Raw genomic sequence first — 17,976 nt, 5'->3', positions numbered from 1 at the left:
ACTAGGGGTGTGTATAGCACACAGAGATTGAGGGATGATGCAGAGGTCTGGATTTTCACAGGGACAGAAGTGATCAGCGTTAAAATCTATGTTGAGATAAGGTCCAAGTTGTCTGAGGCATAGAAAGGTAGTACAGCTTGAAGGGAATGGAAAGTAGGGATCTTGCCAGGGCATATCATATATATTTAATATTTTTTTTATTGATTTCAGAGAGGAAGGAAGAGGTAGAAAGAGATAGAAACATGAATGATGAGAGAGAATCATTGATTGGCTGCCTCTTGCACGCCCCCTACTGCGGATTGAGCCCAAAACCCAGGCATGTACCTTTGACTGGAATCAAACCCAGGACCCTTCAGTCCGCTGGCCAACGCTCTATCCACTGAGCCAAACCATCCAGGGCCATATTATATATTTTCTGACAGAGGCATGGAGGCAGCAAAGCAGCAGTGTTACTCTGACTAGATGGAGCTAATTCTGTCACGTACATTGATTATATAAAAAATGATCTCCCCTCACCTTCCCAATTTTCCACTTCATCAGATGTATGAGCTTTTCTTCAACTTAATTCATTTTCTCTGGACTCCAAGGAGACCATGTTCCTTTTCTTGTTTCCGTAACTTATTCTGCCTGCTTCTTCCAAGATCTTGCTCTGCTCTTATTTTCTACTGGTTCTTTCCTTCAGTCTAAAGACATGTTCAAGTCTATCCCATTACAGACCAAAAGGCATCTTCTTGACTCTGCTTCCCTGTCTGACTACTCTTAACCTTTCTCCTTATTTCTCATCCAAACTTCAAAAGAGAAATCTACAGTACCATCTTCTCTTTCTCCCTTTTCATTTAATCCTCAAGTGATTGCTGTTGGCTTTTTGTCCTTGTCTCTAGTCTTGTGTCTCTTCAAAACCAGAATTATCTATCTAAAAATCTTGTGTGAATATGTCATTTCCCAATCCTTAATGGTTCTCTAGTGGCAATAAATAGGACACAATAAAGCGTGATCTACCCCCCACTGCTGCTTTTTCCCATGCTTTCTCTCTGCTGGTTGTCTCAGCCCCAGACATCATTACCTTCCTTTTCACTGGGACTAAAATTTCAGGTTTGTTTTTTTTCTCTGAGGTTTCTAGGTTGGGTAGGTACCCCATCACTTTTCTCTTAGTATTCTGTGCACACTTTTTTTCTATTGACTGTTTCCTATTCACTGTTTTATCCCTAGCTCCTGATTGCCTGCCACATAGAAAATACTTAATGAAATTTATTTCTGAATAAATAAAGAATGAATGAAAGATAAAATATATCCTTTAGCAGGCATTCACATCCTGATAGCCAGAAAAGCATACTTCCAATTTTAAATCCACACTTAGCATTCTCATTATTGATAAATATTAAGTTTCTTGCATGCTTAGTGATTATGAGTCCAATTGAACATGCTAAACCAGGGTTAAAAGGATAAAAGTCCATTTTGAAACAGACCGGAAGCTGAGTTTGTGATGAACCCACCGAGGTAGAGATGCCCTATAATATTCTAGCTCATCAACTTGCCACCTGTTGTTTTATTGCCATCCCCTACAACAGGATCTTCCTGATATACTATGACTATTTTTATAGCTGTTTTCTTTGGCAACCATATACACGATCACAGGACAATAGGCAATTTATCAAAATAAGTGAGATAAATATCCTGGTGTATAGAGAAAAAGTCAAGATAAACCTTTGATAAGACTGAAACTCTAATTTATTACGTGTCTCATAGGTCTCTTCTGGTGATTCTGAAGCCAAACCTCTGATCTTCACATTTGTCCCCACTGTCAGAAGACTACCAACCCACTCTCAGTTGGCTGACACCTCTAAATTCCTTGTTAAAATTCCTGAGGAACCAAGTGATAAGAATCCAGAAACTGTAAATAGGGTAGGATTATTTTTATTCTTTTGTATATCAAGCAAATAACATTACATTATCCAAACTAATGTCTTAGAAGTTTGAATGAATGTTTATTTCCCCCGCTTAAAGTGAGATGACTAAGAAATCTAAGGTTGACTAAAAATATAATTATGTAACAGAAACTTAAATGTAATCTAATCCCAGGTTCTCTCTAATACATTATTCTCAACCCTTTTGAGTTGATATTTTATTGTTTGCCTCCTGACACCTCCCCTTCTCTCAAATGTATTTTAAATTATAAAAACAAAATTAAAAAGAAGTTTACATTTATTTAGAAAGAAAATACAAGAAAAAACAGTGAGGTGCTACTATTTACATGTAATAATTGGCAACATTAAAAAAGTATAATACCCAGTGTTGGGGCCATTGTGGGGATAGTCACATGGCTCACATTTTGTTGCTAATTATGTGAATATGTACAATTTTGGTGGAAAACCTTTATCCACTATCATAAAACTGTTCATAGCCTTTCAATAACCTGACTCTTTGAAATGTATCCCCAAAAATAGGACAAAAAAAGAAAAATGTTATATAGAAAAATATTTAGTGAAAAATAAAAGCAGCATAATACCAGAAAAGTTAAGAATATGATAACACCTCACCTTGACAAACTTATGATTATGATGATTATGTAAATTCATGGAAAATGTTAACCTTATAATATTATAGTACAAAATAGGTTACAAAATTGCATTTATACCCTGATTATACCTATCTAAAATGAGACCAATAATGAAAATAAAATTAAGACAAAATGGAAAAAAACCTGAAAATGACTTCTATTAGAAAAGTAAATGATATGTGGGTTAAAAAGAATCTCCTTAGAATGTGTTTCAATATTGTCTTATTTTAAATAAAATGTGACTGGGGAATTCTTGAGCCAACTGGAAGGGCATAAAATAATCTGATTTACTTTCTATGAAGTAAGTGGTATTCTTGAGCCAACTGGAAGGACATAAAATAATCTGATTTACTTTCTATGAAAACATCTTATCTAGCAAGTAGTAATATATCTGGGATTCTGGGTATTTCAATGCTATCTTATTTCAAAGACCATTGGGGCCAAATTATTTAAAAAAAATTCTGAATTCTGCATAAGGCACTTCTGGGAAGATTCTAACAGTAGTCAACTACATATAATATATTCATGGGTTTCTTTGTTGTTAGGCACTATGATTATGTGAGACTGTAAATATATGAACCAATTTTGGTTGCAAATCTCCAAAGCTTCTTAGGATGATGATAATCATCTGATGTTTGCAATGATATACACAGAACTACATAGTTAAAATGAGATTAAAGTTTTTTCTTTCTATTTTTTAAATAGTTCAGTATTATAATCGAACAGGATAAATAATCCCTCATTCTTTCTATATTTCACAACTATTTAGTGAGTGTGTTACATGCTTGGTGCTGGGTATTCTGAGTGAATCAAGTCAACGCATAACTTATTTGTTATCGGGAATGCAGGCAATGAAAAAACTGAAACAAAATATAATTAAGTCTCAAGTAGTGATAAATGCTGTAAAAATGCTTCAGAGTAAAGGAATAGAGAATGATAGACTATGGGGGAATGGGCTATTTTAGATCATTAAAAATGTTTTGAAAAACTAGTTCAATTTTTTTGCGAGTTTTTAAGTTATTCCATTACTTTTCATAATATGAAATTTGTTATTGAATACTTCTATTTTTAATTTAAACCCTTCCAATTTGGGGGGTTGTTATTATAGAGCATTGTAATTAATATGTGTAGTGACCATTATCAGAGAAATCCTAATCAGAGGCAATTTGTGTTTTATCTTGACCTTACCAGAACCAGCTGAAAGGTGTGAAATGAGTGTGTAAAGTCAACTCCTTAGCTTAGTTATACCTAATCAATGATTTGACTTCTATTCTGTCTTTATACACACAGAACAGATACATACATATTATCACACATTATATGACCATAGTTAAAATTATTTTAGTTTAATTAGCATCTTCTTTAACTTCTATTTTGAAATAATTTTTAACTTAAATAAAAGAACAAGAGAAGAATATCAACCACTAGAGGCTCGGTGCACGAAATTTGTGCACAGGGGGGGAGGGGTCCCTCAGGCTGGCCTGTACCCTCTCGCAATCCGGGACCGCTGGCTCCTAACCGCACCTGCCTGCCTGCCTGCCTGATCGCCCCTAACCATTCACCTGCCTGCCTGCCTGATCACCCCTAACTGCACACCTGCCTGCCTGATCGCCCCTAACCACCTCTGCCTTGGCCCCTGCCATAGTGGCTTCATCCAGAAGGATGTCCAGAATGACGTCCGGAATGACGTATGGCTGTCCAGTCTAATTAGCATATTATACTTTTATTATTATAGATAGTATGGTTATCAAAACCAAGAAAATTAACATTGGGTCTTTTAAACACAATCTTAGCATAACACAACTACTACCATTTTAGAACAAAGTGTTTTGGTAGCATGGTAAAGCTGTCTTACATCTGGTCTTATGAACTTTCTATATATTCATAGAAAATTGTATGGGAAAAGGTATAGAATTACAAATCCAAAATAAAATAACAATAAAAAATACTTTGTACTGAAAATATCTATCTTTTTTGGGTGTCCTATTCACAAGTTCTTTCCAATTAGCTTAGATTGTTTTGTCTGAATATCTGGGAATTTTGTTCCCATTTAAATTTTCCTCTCAGATTTTTAGAGATTTATATTATTTTAGAACATTTCAATGGAATTTCCTCTCTCCCCCATTTATACAGACTATACAGGTTTTGCTTGACCATTAGCTAAACCCTTTACCAGTCTCCCTTTGTTTCATGAATGTCTTTATGGAAAACATTACTCTCTTCATCTCTTTTTACAAAGTCATCTCATGATTTATTTGAAAGCAGGTTTGCTTGTTGATGTTGATTCTGAGGCCTACAGTGTTTGAGTTTGGACTAGGACAAATAGGTGGGCTAGTAAATGTAAACTGTTAACTTCAACCTAATCTTTCTTTAGCCAACCTGATCTTTAAATATATTTTTAGAAATTCTTGTCCTTATGCAGGCTATGCTTTTAAGTGTACATGCAAAAAAGTAGCATGTATCAAACTGATGTCAATGCTTTTATTTATTGCAGTCTAATTTCAGTGAGTACTTGGCCTTGAAAGCTGGGAGCCAACAGCCGAGAGACGGAGGGGCATTGACTTATCCTTCAGAGGTCATTGGAAAGATATCACAAGTAAGGAAATTTAAAGTGAACGAACCCCAAGGAATGCAGCAAAGTGGCCTCTTCAAAGCTGAATATGTCTTTATTGTGGACTCTGAAGGGGAAGATGAAGCTACAAGCAGAAAAGTTGAACAAAGCCCCCCAGGGGGGTTGGGCACCACAGCTCCTCGGCCTACATCTCTGGCAATCTCCTCCAGTCTGGTCTCTGATGTGGTGCGTCCCAAAACACGGGCAGCAAACCTCCAGGCCCCATCATATCCTGAAATGCATCATGGGACGGCTTCTCAACAAAAGCATGGGCAGGTAGGTTTTTCTTCTTACAAGAAAAAAATATTGTTATACACCCTTTGTTCTAGACTGTTCCTGATCAAGGCATAAAATACTCTTAAAGAAAAAGATATTATAAAACCAAAATCTTATGATCATAAATCATCAAGGTATAAATATAAGCAGTAAATTTATAAGACATAAAAGATTATACAATTATACTGTGAATTGGTTGAGGAGAAAATGTAAAACCTTTAGTTGGAGTGGATTTCAGGAAACCCTACCTCTTCCTTTTGAATAATTCTTGGGAAGGTTGATAATGGGAGTTTCTTAGGAGAGAGTGCTTGGTGAGCTGGGTGCTTCAAGAGGCACACTGAAAACATGAGAAGCATCCAATGAGAAGACATCCGTTGGATTTTTGGATATACTAGTAAACATGTTGCTTTCGAAATAGGAAAAGAGTAGTGAAGGGTACAGTAGGAAATAAAAGCGTATAAGGAAAATAAGTCCCCCCCCCCCCTCCCCCGTATGTCGTATGGGAAATATGTACTGTAGTCCTGGAAGCCACCATGGTGGGACTGGATTCAATAAAATGGGAAGAAGATCCCATCCCATAATTTGGCCGCAAGATTGAATGATTTCTTTTAGGTGGACGGAAAGCCTTTGGTACAGTAGAAGACTAATGTCTGTGATGGCAAGAAAAAATATCAAGGAAAGAAAGGGAGGGATTTTGAAGGGGAAAATAGGAAGATTTTGCCATTGACTGTCTATTTGTTGTAATGAAATTATTAGATGCCTTTAACAAAGTGTAGGTGGAATGTCAGGAATGCAGAGGCTGGCTTTGCAGTAAATAGTGAATGGAGAGTTGCCCTTGACAGTGAGCATGGGTGAGTACCAAGATGTTCTGTTTAGGATCGACCAGACCAGATATTTGCAAGCACCCCAAAGTAGTTGGGTGAACATTATTGATGAACTGGACTTTTGGTTGGACTTTTGGATCTATGCAAAACTGTAGAGTAGGCATCTTATTTTTGGTGCCACCCCATCTTTATTTCTGTGCTTTCACTGGCTTCCTGATGCTGTATTCATATCTCCATCAAGCATCCGGTATCCTGATGCTGCTTTTTGGTGATAGGAGACTCTTTCTGGGCTATCTCTACCCAGGATGACTGGACTGAAAAAAAAAATTATTTCTTCTTCAAGTTTATTCTCAGCTAGTTATTGGAAATATTCTAATCACATAATTAAACATATTCTCAGTAAGTGGTGATAGGCTAAAATATTTTTTTTTCTTAACTCAGGAAAGATGATGGAATAACCAAGTAGGAGATGTGAGGGTTTCCATAGTCAGTAGAGGGTAGTTTGATGGGGCCCCTTTGAAAAAGAACATGCAGGTGTGATGATACCAGATATAAATAAAGAAATATATTCTTAATGAAACAATTTTTAAAATTTACTCTTTTTTTCCTAGTTGATATATTTCTTCCCAAATTGGTCATTTATTTTGTTTTCATGAGACTAAATATATAGAGGTCAAACTGGATGCTAAACACACACTTTGGAAACTTTTTGCCAGCATAGGTTACTTAGGAAGTTCATGTTATCAGAGTTCCAATGGAAAGGCAAAGCTCAACCTTATTCATTAGTTGTGACTGAAAATGATGGTAACCACTAATGGAGGAGTTTTGAATCCTGAAATGTTTGGGAATAGCCATTGTTCCTATTTCCATTCTCCTTAATAATTCATTTTAGTGATGAATAATAAGTCATCATGAAATAAAAAAAAAGATGAATTAAAAATAAGAGGATTGTCACACACAAATTTAAACTAAAGAGAAAAGACCAGTGCATGAAAGAAGATACTCCAAAATAAGTTTAATGCAGTCAGAAGTAGAAGTTTAATGTAAAAAGTGTAAAGACTATCCCATGATTGGATACTTGATGTCAACAATAGCAAATTTTCAATCAGAAATGTGATTTTCTGTTCAACCTGGTGAAAATGAATCCATATAAAGGATTGTCTCTAAATTAGCACTATTAGTCATAAGTATTTATTAGGTTATTCCTAAAAAAATGTCTTTAGTTATTTGTTTGGAATTTAAGCTTTTCATAACCTAACCTAAATGTCATTTTCTACTCATATCTTGTACCTCTCTTCTTCAGTTCTCCCAAATTATCACCAAAGTTCACACTTCATACCTTTCCATCCTAGAGCTCTTGGTGTCTCCGTGTGTAATGCTTCTTTCTTCCCCAGACCGAAAGTCATTTTGCCCCAGGCTACTTGACACTAGTTCAGCTCAAGTAGCACTTTTTCCTAGACATTCCCTTTGAAGTTGGGCTAGTTTTTCTTTTTCATCTCTGTCATTTTTTTATAGTTTTGTAGCCTCTTCAATGCTTATACTAATTGAGTTTATCTTTCTTCCTCACTAGACTGAGAATAACTTGAAGTCAAAGTCTGTCTCCTGTTTATTTCTGTATCCATAGCACAGAGTATAGTGTCTTGAACATAGGTGAAGTTCAATAAGGTGTATGGAAAGAAAAATATTTGGAAGTTTACATCTTTGAAGTTTTTTCTCAGATATTGACTCCTTTATGAAGTCTGCTTTAGTTCTTTCAGTGAAAGCAAACTCTCCCTCAATTTAATTCTGATAACTTTTTCCCCTGAAAATTTTTTATTACAATTATCCTATTACAGCATGTATTATAACTATGTAGATTTGTGCCTCATCTTCCCTAGCAGACTGTAAATTCTTTATAGGTAAAGACCCTGTTAAATCCATTTCTATTAAACATTTTGTTCCCTATAGTAGTTACTGTATTATCCTGAACATAGTCAGTATAAATATTAGGTTGAGTTTATTTTTGTTTGAAGTATTTTTATTGTAGTGGCATGTAGAATTTCAATTGTAAAGTGTAAGTAAAAATGCTATATAAGTAGTTGAATTAAAATCCTCATAAATAAAATTCAGAAAAAAGGTATTGTTTTTGAATGTTGGTGTAAAGATGTAAGAATTGTCTTACCTCGGGGTAGTATTAGCATTCAAAGGGAGGTGAATATACACATACAAACACAGAGTGATTTGTCTGAAAGACTTATGATAAAATCTGGATTTAGGCAATGATAGTGTGAATAAAAAGACAAACTTATGGGGTAGAGTTAATTGAATTGTTTTATGAGGAAAAAGTAACAATGCTTGAATTTATAACCAAGGAAATAGATGAATGTTGGATTAACTGGGGAAAAAAATAACAGGTATTGGGAAGGATAGGAAGAGGTAAGACATCCAGATTTAAAAAGCTTTGAGGGCCTGTTTTATTGAACTTTGTTTTATATTTTCCTTGTATTACATTTATATTTTATATTATATTAAATTTTATATTTTAATAAAAGGCGCCAAGATGCCTTGGAAGCATGGCATGATGATATCTAAAAGGAAAGTAGGAGTATGAATCTGGAACACAGGAGAGAGCTGGAAGACTAGAGATATTTGCTGCATAAATTAAAATAATGAGAATGGATATATATATATATATATATATATATATATATATATATATATATCAAGAAGACATAAGATACAAGTCAGGAAACAGTAAGATATAAAGAGCCTGTAGAAGTAGGGAAGCCACTGAAAGAGACTGAGAGGGCACCAAAGAAGCTGGAGAGAGGGGTTCATGCAATGAAAGCTAAAGGGGCTTCCAACAAAAAGAGTGGAATATGTGGTCATATACCTAAATATGTAATACTTAGTTAAATTTATTGATTTTTTAAAGGTAGCTCAGTAATTTTTTTTTTATAGAATTCAAATGAATCTGGTATCAGTCATATCACCTTGGGAAAGCAAGATAATAATAACATAACAATAAATAATACCTTTCTGACAATGTGACATAATTTGAGTACTGACCTAGGTTTATCAAGTATGAAGCACAATAGTTCTCCAACTTTTATGCTGAGAGACCTCGTGGAGAATGAAGCTTTCCTTTACAACATTGTACTTCCATATTTTCTAGCTGCCTTGCCAGATTTTTTAAACGTACATTAGCAAGTACTTTTGCCAAGTGGGACAGCCAGGTTAATATATGCTGCTGCTTGATTAGGGGAGAAGGGCAGGTTGGGAGATTCAAGAGGCCCTGATTAAAGCCGAAGAAAGGATCAAAGGCCTTTTGCTGACATAGCTGGATATGAAACATGAGAGCAACCTCTCTCCTCAGTATTAGCAGGACCAGAAGATGTGTAGGGATGAGGCCAGGGGTGTGAGGTCTGACCTGGCCACAGTCAATTTGAAATATGGGAGCCCTTTCACTCTTCAGGGTAAGCCCCTAGGCCTAGAGCCTTGTCTGCTATTACCTACTTGGAGCCACACCTCCTTTGTGCTTTCTCTTACTCTGGGAGAGGCAGGATGAAGTTCCCTAACATCTGACCAGTTCAGCCACAGAAGAGGCACTTGGTGCCTTTTATTAAAATATAAAATTTAATATAATATAAAATATAAATGTAATACAAGGAAAATATAAAACAAAGTTCAATAAAACAGGCCCTCAAAGCTTTTTAAATCTGGAAATTAGGAGGTTATTTGGTGACTTTAATGTGAATAGCATGAGTGGGGTGGTAGGGGCACAAATCAAGTTGAGAAATAGAAAGGTGATGAGGAAACGGACTTCCATGTGTTGGAGGGATGGTATGGGAAAATGAAAATGAGGCAGGCAACTGACTGGCCATGCTCTTCTGGGTGATTACTTGTAATCATAAACCTTAGCTTCCTCATTTGTAAAATGGGGTGGTGATATCAACTTTCCTTATGAAGATCAAATTAAATTATATATTTATTAATTTATATTTATACATAAAATGATCATAACAGTTTCTGGCCCAAGATAAGTTCTCAACAAATAATTTACTGTATTTTAGAAGTCTAAGAAGGTAGCATGTTTTGGGGTACAGAGTAAAGAACATGTGAGAAGAGATTTTATATATTGGTTCAAATGTAGCTTTGATGTAAGAAATTAGGAAAGACTTGGAAAATAAGATCAGAAAAACTGGTTGAGGTAAAATAAAGGAGGTTTTTACATAAAATTATTGGAAATTTGGACATTAGATTTCCTGGATCCATGGAAATGGGATTACAATGAATTATTTGAACAGGGCATTAGATATAGAAATATTCCTTATAACCCTGGGGCTTCAATATATTTGTGAGCCTCATTATGACCAAAAAATCGTCTTGCCTTCTGGTCCCCATCACCTAACACAATGCCTGGGACACTTGTAGGTGCTCTGATAAGTGAATAAATGAATAAATTATCCTCCTTTTCACATTACCCTGGGATATAAATAGGGACTAGACATTATATGAATTGTCTTAACCCATAACTGAGAAAAAACTGTCAGAGAGTATGAAAGAGAGCCTAGGATTCCTGCCTCATACTTTAGCTCTTGTTCCATAGTTTATTAAAATAAATCATCTATACATAGTTTTTGCTTTGGAGATTGAAGACTGAAAAAAGCTGGTAGGTTAAACTTCCATGTTAGATTCTGTTAACTGCTGGGAGGACTAGCTTAGAATTACTGAAGTAGTTCCTGAAAAATGGCTTAATATCAAGATGCTGGGAAGTAATGTGCACCTGACTATCATTTGGATGACACTCTAGCTGCTATCTGGATGACACTCTGGTTTGCTCAAGTAAGTGAGCTCAGATTCTGGGGGGCCTCTCTTGGTCATATAATTGCCTTGAGGCAGTTGTGATAATGTAGAGGCCCTCATTCTTTTGTTATACACATTCCTAACCAAGTGATTTTTAAAACATATTTATTTATTTTTGAATTAAAGTATAGTTGTTATACACTTATATTAGTTTCATGTGTATAGTATAGTGATTAAATCTTATAATGTGATCACCACAGTCAAGTCTAGTAACCATCTGTCACTGTGCAAAATTTTCACCATAATATTAAATACTAGAGGCCCAGTGCATGAAAATCATGCACTCAGGGGGGTCCCTCAGCCTGGCCTGTGCTCTCTCGCAGTCCGGGAGCCCTCAGGGCATGTCCAACTGATGGCTTAGTCCTGATTCTCAAGGGGAGTGGGCCTAAGCCGGCAGTCAGACATCCTTAGCACTGCCGCGGAGGCAGGAGAAGCTCCCGCCACTGCCGCTGCATTCACCAGCCATGAGGCCGGCTTCTCGCTGAGCAGCACTCTCCCTATGGGAGTGCATTGACCACCAGGGGGAAGCTCCTGGATCAAGCGCCTGCCCCCTGGTGGTCAGTGTGTGTGATAGCAACTGGTCGTTCCGCTGTTTGGTCTATTTGCATATTAGCCTTTTATTATATAGGATATTTTCTTTTATCTTTAAATAAAGTCACCGGGTGGTGATTTTAATTTTTTTAACCACCTTTCTCTAATGATCTTCCTACTGCCACCTTCCCATTTCCCTTCTTTTTAAAAATTTTTATTTTTTTAAATTTAATAAATCTTTATTGTTCAGATTATTACAATTGTTTCTCCTTCCCCCCCCCCCCCCCCATATCTCCCCACCACCCGGTTCCCCCCCCCCACTGCCCTTACCTCCCCCCCCCCCACTGTCCTTATCCATAGGTGTATGATTTTTGTCCAATCTCTTCCCATACCCCCCACACAGACACCCCTTTCCCCCTGAGAATTATCAATCCACTCCCATTCTATGCCTCTGATTCTATTATGTTCACCAGTTTATTCTGTTCCCCAGATTTTTAATTCACTTGACTTTTAGAATCACTTGTTGATAGATATGTATTTGTTGTTCATAATTTTTATCTTTACTTTTTTCTTCTTTTTCCTATTTTTAAAGAATACCTTTCAGTATTTCATATAATACTGGTTTGGTGGTGATGAACTCCTTTAGCTTTTTCTTATCTGTGAAGCTCTTTATCTGCCCTTCAATTCTGAATGATAACTTTGCTGGGTAGAGTAGTCTTGGTTGTAGGTTCTTGCTATTCATCACTTTGAATATTTCTTGCCATTCCCGTCTGGCCTGCATAGTTTCTGTTGAGAAATCAGCTGATAATCATATGGGTGCTCCCTTGTAGGTAACTAACTGTTTTTCTCTTGCTGCTTGTAAGATTCCCTCTTTGTCTTTTGCCCTTGGCATTTTAATTATGATGTGTCTTGGTGTGGTCCTCTTTGGATTCCTTTTCTTTGGGGTTCTGTGTGCTTCCTGGACTTGTAAGTCTATTTCTTTTATCAGGTGGGGGAAGTTTTCGGTCATTATTTCTTCAAATAGGTTTTCAGCGTCTTGCTCTCTCTCTTCTTCTGGCACCCCCATAATTCTGATGTTGGTACGCTTGAAGTTGTCCCAGAGGCTTCTTACACTATCTTCAACTTTCTGAATTCTCTTCTCTTCTTGCTTCTCTGGAGGAGTGTCGTTTGCCTCTTTGTATTCCAAATCTTTGACTTGATTCTTGCGTTCCTCTAGTCTGCTGTTGGGTCTCTGTATAATATTTTTTATTTCAGTCAGTGTATGTTTAATTTCTAGTTGGTCCTTTTTTATATCCTCGAGGGTCTCATTAAATTTATCGGCCTTTTCCATGAAATTCTTGAAAAACCTTATAACCATGGTTTTGAACTCTATGTCCATTCGTTTGTTCTCCATTTCTTTTGTTTGGGATCTGTTTCCCTGCCTCCTCATTTTCGCTGCTTCCCTGAGTTGGTTGGGTAGCTTTGTGTACTACGTGTCCTATTGGTTCAACGGGTCAGCCTCCCAGTTACCTGAGGTGGACACTCTTGGTGTACCCCTTTGTGGACTGTTTGTACAGCCTTGTTGTAGTTAAGTCTTTTTTTAAAAAAAAATAAATATATTTTTTATTGATTTCTTTACAGAGAGGAAGGGAGAGGGATAGAGAGCTAGAAACATCGATGAGAGAGAAACATTGACCAGCTGCTCCTGCACACCCCCTACCGGGGATGTGCCTGCAACCAATGTACATGCCCTTGACCGGAATTGAACCTGGGACCCTTCAGTCCGCAGACCGATGCTCTATCCACTAAGCCAAACCATTTTCAGCTGTAGTTAAGTCTTGATTGTTGTTGGTATTACTGGGAGGAATTGACCTCCAGGCCAATTGGCTCTGAGGACCAGCTGTGTCTATAACAGAAAAATTGCTGTGCTGGAGAAACAGTAGGGCTTTGGTGCTCACTGAGTCTGCCTCTTGAATGTGTCCCTTATGAGAGTGGTTGAAATCTGGTGTCGTCTCACACCGACCACTAGATACTCTAGTGTCTGGATCTCCAATGGGGTGCAGGTCAGCTACTGTCTGAGGCCCCCCAGCAGGAGCTACAGCAAGAACTACAGTTTTCTCCTCTTTGCTTGGGTTGTGTTGGAGCAGTCTGACTGGAGCTGCAGTTAATTTGGTTAAGCTGCCACAGAACAGGCCATTTATATGCAAAAGCCACTGTTTGGAGCCTGGGCGGGTTTGTAGAATGTGCGGGGTGGGGTCTCAGGGCGGGGCGGGGTCTCGGCGTCACTAGGCTAGGGCGTGGCAAACGGCGATGGCTGCCGTCAGCCGTCTCTGCCTTTCTGCATTTCCAAGTCCCCGTGTCCCGCGCTCCAGCACAGTAAACACTGATTGCTGGGTGCACCTCTGCAAAAAAGACACTCTCACTTTCCGACCCGATGGCTGAGAGTCCAGCTTCTCCCCATAGGTGTCTGGGTCCCCCGCATGTCCCCAGAAACTGGATTTCAGAGTGATCAGGAACTTGTCTCCCTTCGGGTTGAAGAAAAGCCGTGCACCCAGTCGCCCACCACCAGCCTGATTCGCGCGCCTCCGTACCTCAGCTTTTCAGCGTTTGTGCTCCTTTCTCTTCTTAGTTGTAAATCTACCACTCAGCCAGCTTTCCCATGGTTCTGGGTGGTAGACGTTTTGTCTTTTAGTTGTATTTTTGAAATTGTTGTGCGAGGCGGCAGTTTAGTTGTTTAACTTTGCCGCCATCTTGGTTCCTCCGCCCATTTCCCTTCTTACTTGGAGTGAGGATATGATTCTGTCCTCTTAATCTTTTTGTCACTGTCTATGGTGAGTGAGATTGGAGACACTTAGGAGAATTTTTCTGACTCTGTTGGAGGCCCCAGGCTCTGCTCTAATGCTGGTGGAATCCCTGTGATCCCTGCCTGATGGTCTGTTGCTTCCTCTGGATGAAACATCATTTGTACCATTAGCTCAAAGGATAGAGGAAGTACATTTATGGGAAATCAGTTTGCTTTGACAATTCCAGCAGAAAGATGATGGAGCCTTTAAAAGGAGGGTCTCCTGACTTGATATGAGAACTCAATTTTTTTTTTTCCCTCGCTGTTAAGGTAAGACTGGATTGGCCATCAGTCACTGTTTTCTCTGTCCCTCACCTAACCTCACTGTCTGGAGTCTGTAGCAGAGTTAGAGGGGACAATCTCTGAAGGAGGTGATGAGGCCTTCTTTAAGGAGACACTATGTCCCTGCTGTATGTACTTTTGTTCTTACATTTACAGGATACTTCTTCATTCTTACAGGAAGGCAATATGCCATGCACTAGACACGAAGGGGATACACTTTAAAAGGCGTAGCACCTACCTTCTAGGAACTTGAAAACAGATGCACCTGAATACAATGACAATGAAAGGTAACACATTCAAGGAACAATGGGAAGTGTAGGGGAGGACACCTAAATCAGCCTCAAACCTCAGGAAAGGTTCACATTGGATGAGCTAAAGTGTAAAGATTAAGTACATGTTTTCTGGGCAAACAAGCAGTGCTTAGGCATTTCTAGGAATCAGCAGACAAGTTCCAACATGTAAGAGGCTGAAAGAAGAGAAAGTCCGATGAAACAGTTGCCACAGATAAAGCAGTTTTGAAAAGGAGGGAGAGATGGGAAGTGTCAGATTCTAGAGAGAAATTAGAAAAGATAAGGGATCCAAGTGCCTGTTGGGTTTAGAAAACGATAAATCATTGTAGACAATGGTGATAACAGAGCCTGTGGAAGAGAGGGGTGGGAGGACTGTTAAGAAGCCAGTGGGAAGTGTATTAGTTTTCCATGGCTGCATAACAGATCTCCATAAATTTAGTGGCTTAAAAATGTTTATTCTGTTTATTTGCTCTGCTATTTTGATCTCTAACCTTTTGATTCATTTTTTAAAAACTCACTTGATTAGGTCATACCCACACAGGATAATCTCCTGTTTGATTAGCTCCAAGTCACCTGATGAGGGACTTTAATTACATCTACAAAATTCCTTTCCCTTTGCCAGGTTCTATTAATTAGAAGCAAGTCACAGCTTCCACCCATACTCGAGGAGGGGATTATACAAGAGTGGGATTCTGGGAAGTCACTTTAGGGTGTGTTGGCTATGAAAAGGAAATCAATGCAGTGATTGTATGGTAAAGATGTAACTGTCAAGAGAACAACATGGACCTGTAACTACAGGAAAGACAGGATCCACAAAGATCTTAGTGTATGTATATGCATACATTTCTAATTAGCTTTTACTACTTAAAAAACCATTTAGCTCAGTAATCTGCCAGTCAACAATTTGGCAAGGTTCAGTCAGGTGGTTCCACAGGACTGGATCCTTGATTTGGTTCACTTATGTGTCTGTGATTGGCTTCTGGATTGGTTTGTAGATGTTAAGCTGTCTGGTGGCTTGTTAGTTGAGATGTGGCATTGTATTTTCCAGCAGACTAGCTGGACTCATTCACATTATGGCAATGTTCTGCACTCAGCAAGCCAGTAAGCTCCAATGCACACTGTTTTTCTAGCCACTGCTTCTTATATCACATTTGCTAATGATCTACTGGCCAAAACAAATTATATAGCCAGTTGAGATAACAGGGCGAACAAAAGGAGTTTCCCATTTTAATGAAAAGACTAGAGAATGGTGAAATTTTTTCTAGTCCACTAGATGATATTTATTATGATGTTTTAAATATTAGAAAAATTCTGCTTTATATTTATGTTAAGATGAGAGAGCTAGTAAAAAAAAAAAGATGAATATATAGCCTATGAGGGTAACTGATTAAATGTGATCCCTAAGAGGACAGTTTCTTATGTGACTCAGACTACATAGAGAAAATTAACCTTTAAAAAGTGAAAAGTCATAATTTTTCTAGAATAAATAAAATAAAATGAGGATAGATTGAGAAAATTGGATTTTCCTGGTAATCTCAGTTTTCCTTGGAGAAAAGGAATCTAAGTTGTTGAGTATAGTGAGAGAATGGTGGGAAAAGGGTTCATGGTGAGTGTTGACTTTTTGGAAGATCTGTTGTTCAGAACAGGAGGGAAAGCTGATGACAGCAGAACATTGCAAGTATCCTCTGTTATTGAGATTATGTGAGTATATTCCAGGATTCAGGAGAATCTTTCTAGGAAAAGAGAGTTGTGAGAATGACTCTGGAGGAGGTGTGTGGTAAGGGGGCTCGAATAATCAGAGGAAGGTTTGGGATTGGAGTACATAGTCAGGGGTATCTCTGAGAGGTGTTTGAAGCAAAGGACTCTACAAAGATCAGGTTAGCAATAAAGAGTGGAGAAGAAGGAGAACAAGTTTGAGGGAGAAGGAATTAGAGCAACAGTAACAAACCTAGTAACAAGCAGCACAAGGAGTTATTAATGGGAGAGAATGAAAGGATGAAAATAATTTATAGACCTCATTAGAGAAATAAGGGATTTACAGGGAAGAGGTAAAATAAAAGCTGGGCAACTCACTGAGAATTTGACAGGTATCCATTCTTTCTGCATAAAATCATGTCTTTAGCTCCTCTTTAAAAAAAAAAAAAACTTATTGATGAGAGGAACTCAGGACAATGAGTATTTTTCATTAAAAAAATGCATTCTTCACTCCTTGAAATTTTAAAGAACCATGGTGCAACATCAGAGTATATTTACAAATTAGAAATGTATGTATTATAAATACTAATATACAGAATATAAAAATATGTAGATTATTATAAACAATAAACATTCTTAGATTTTTCAGAGTTTTTCTTTTAGAAGTTCTTCATAATCTACTATTAAAAAGTACAATAAAACTTTGAGTTACTTATATTGGCTAAAAATATGACTTCATGTAGTAGAAAATTTGGTAATTAAAATCCACATTCTTGAAAAATTTTGTTAGAACAATATTTTCCTTTGAATGAGATCCTCAAAATTATGGACCTATGATTACATCATGAAATTTTGATGAATAATCAGGATAAATTAATGAGTTTGTCATATAAATTGAAGTTATTTGGAAACATGACTGAAAAGATAATGGGATTTTGGGATTCTATTACTAATTTATAAAATTTTTTACTAAAAGCTGTGGCACAACATGAAAAGGCACCCTACCAGGTCTTGAAATGTTTTCATTCCTTCTGTGAGGAGACCATCATTGGAAACAATACGAGAAGAATTTCATTTATGGTTAATCACAGGAAACAGTTCTACAATCACTAAGGGAATTTTTAAGCTTTCTTTCTCAATTTATCTGCTTGATCTTTTCAATTATCCCGTATTTACGGATATTCTGGGTTATGCCAATGTACTCAAATATTATTTATTGTGGCAAGAATTTTGTGTTGCAAATA

General features: G+C 37.4%; 1 protein-coding gene across 1 annotated transcript in view; it reads left to right on the top strand.

Annotated features, from left to right (window-relative positions):
* Nucleotides 1–17,976, top strand: part of MLIP (muscular LMNA interacting protein) — a gene marked incomplete at its 5' end in the record, with an annotated part of 249,001 nt that overhangs the window by 113,874 nt on the left and 117,151 nt on the right. The window contains 2 exons of the mRNA XM_079781369.1: nucleotides 1,747–1,902; nucleotides 5,052–5,444. Coding sequence (XP_079637495.1) covers nucleotides 1,747–1,902; nucleotides 5,052–5,444 — 549 coding nt within the window. The remainder of the gene's footprint in view (nucleotides 1–1,746; nucleotides 1,903–5,051; nucleotides 5,445–17,976) is intronic.

This window comes from Cnephaeus nilssonii, assembly GCF_951640355.1.
Source record: "Cnephaeus nilssonii genome assembly, chromosome: 9".
NCBI lineage: Eukaryota > Metazoa > Chordata > Mammalia > Chiroptera > Vespertilionidae > Cnephaeus > Cnephaeus nilssonii.
The sequence above is the reverse complement of the archived record's forward strand: the minus strand, read 5'-3'. Positions and strand labels throughout refer to the sequence as shown.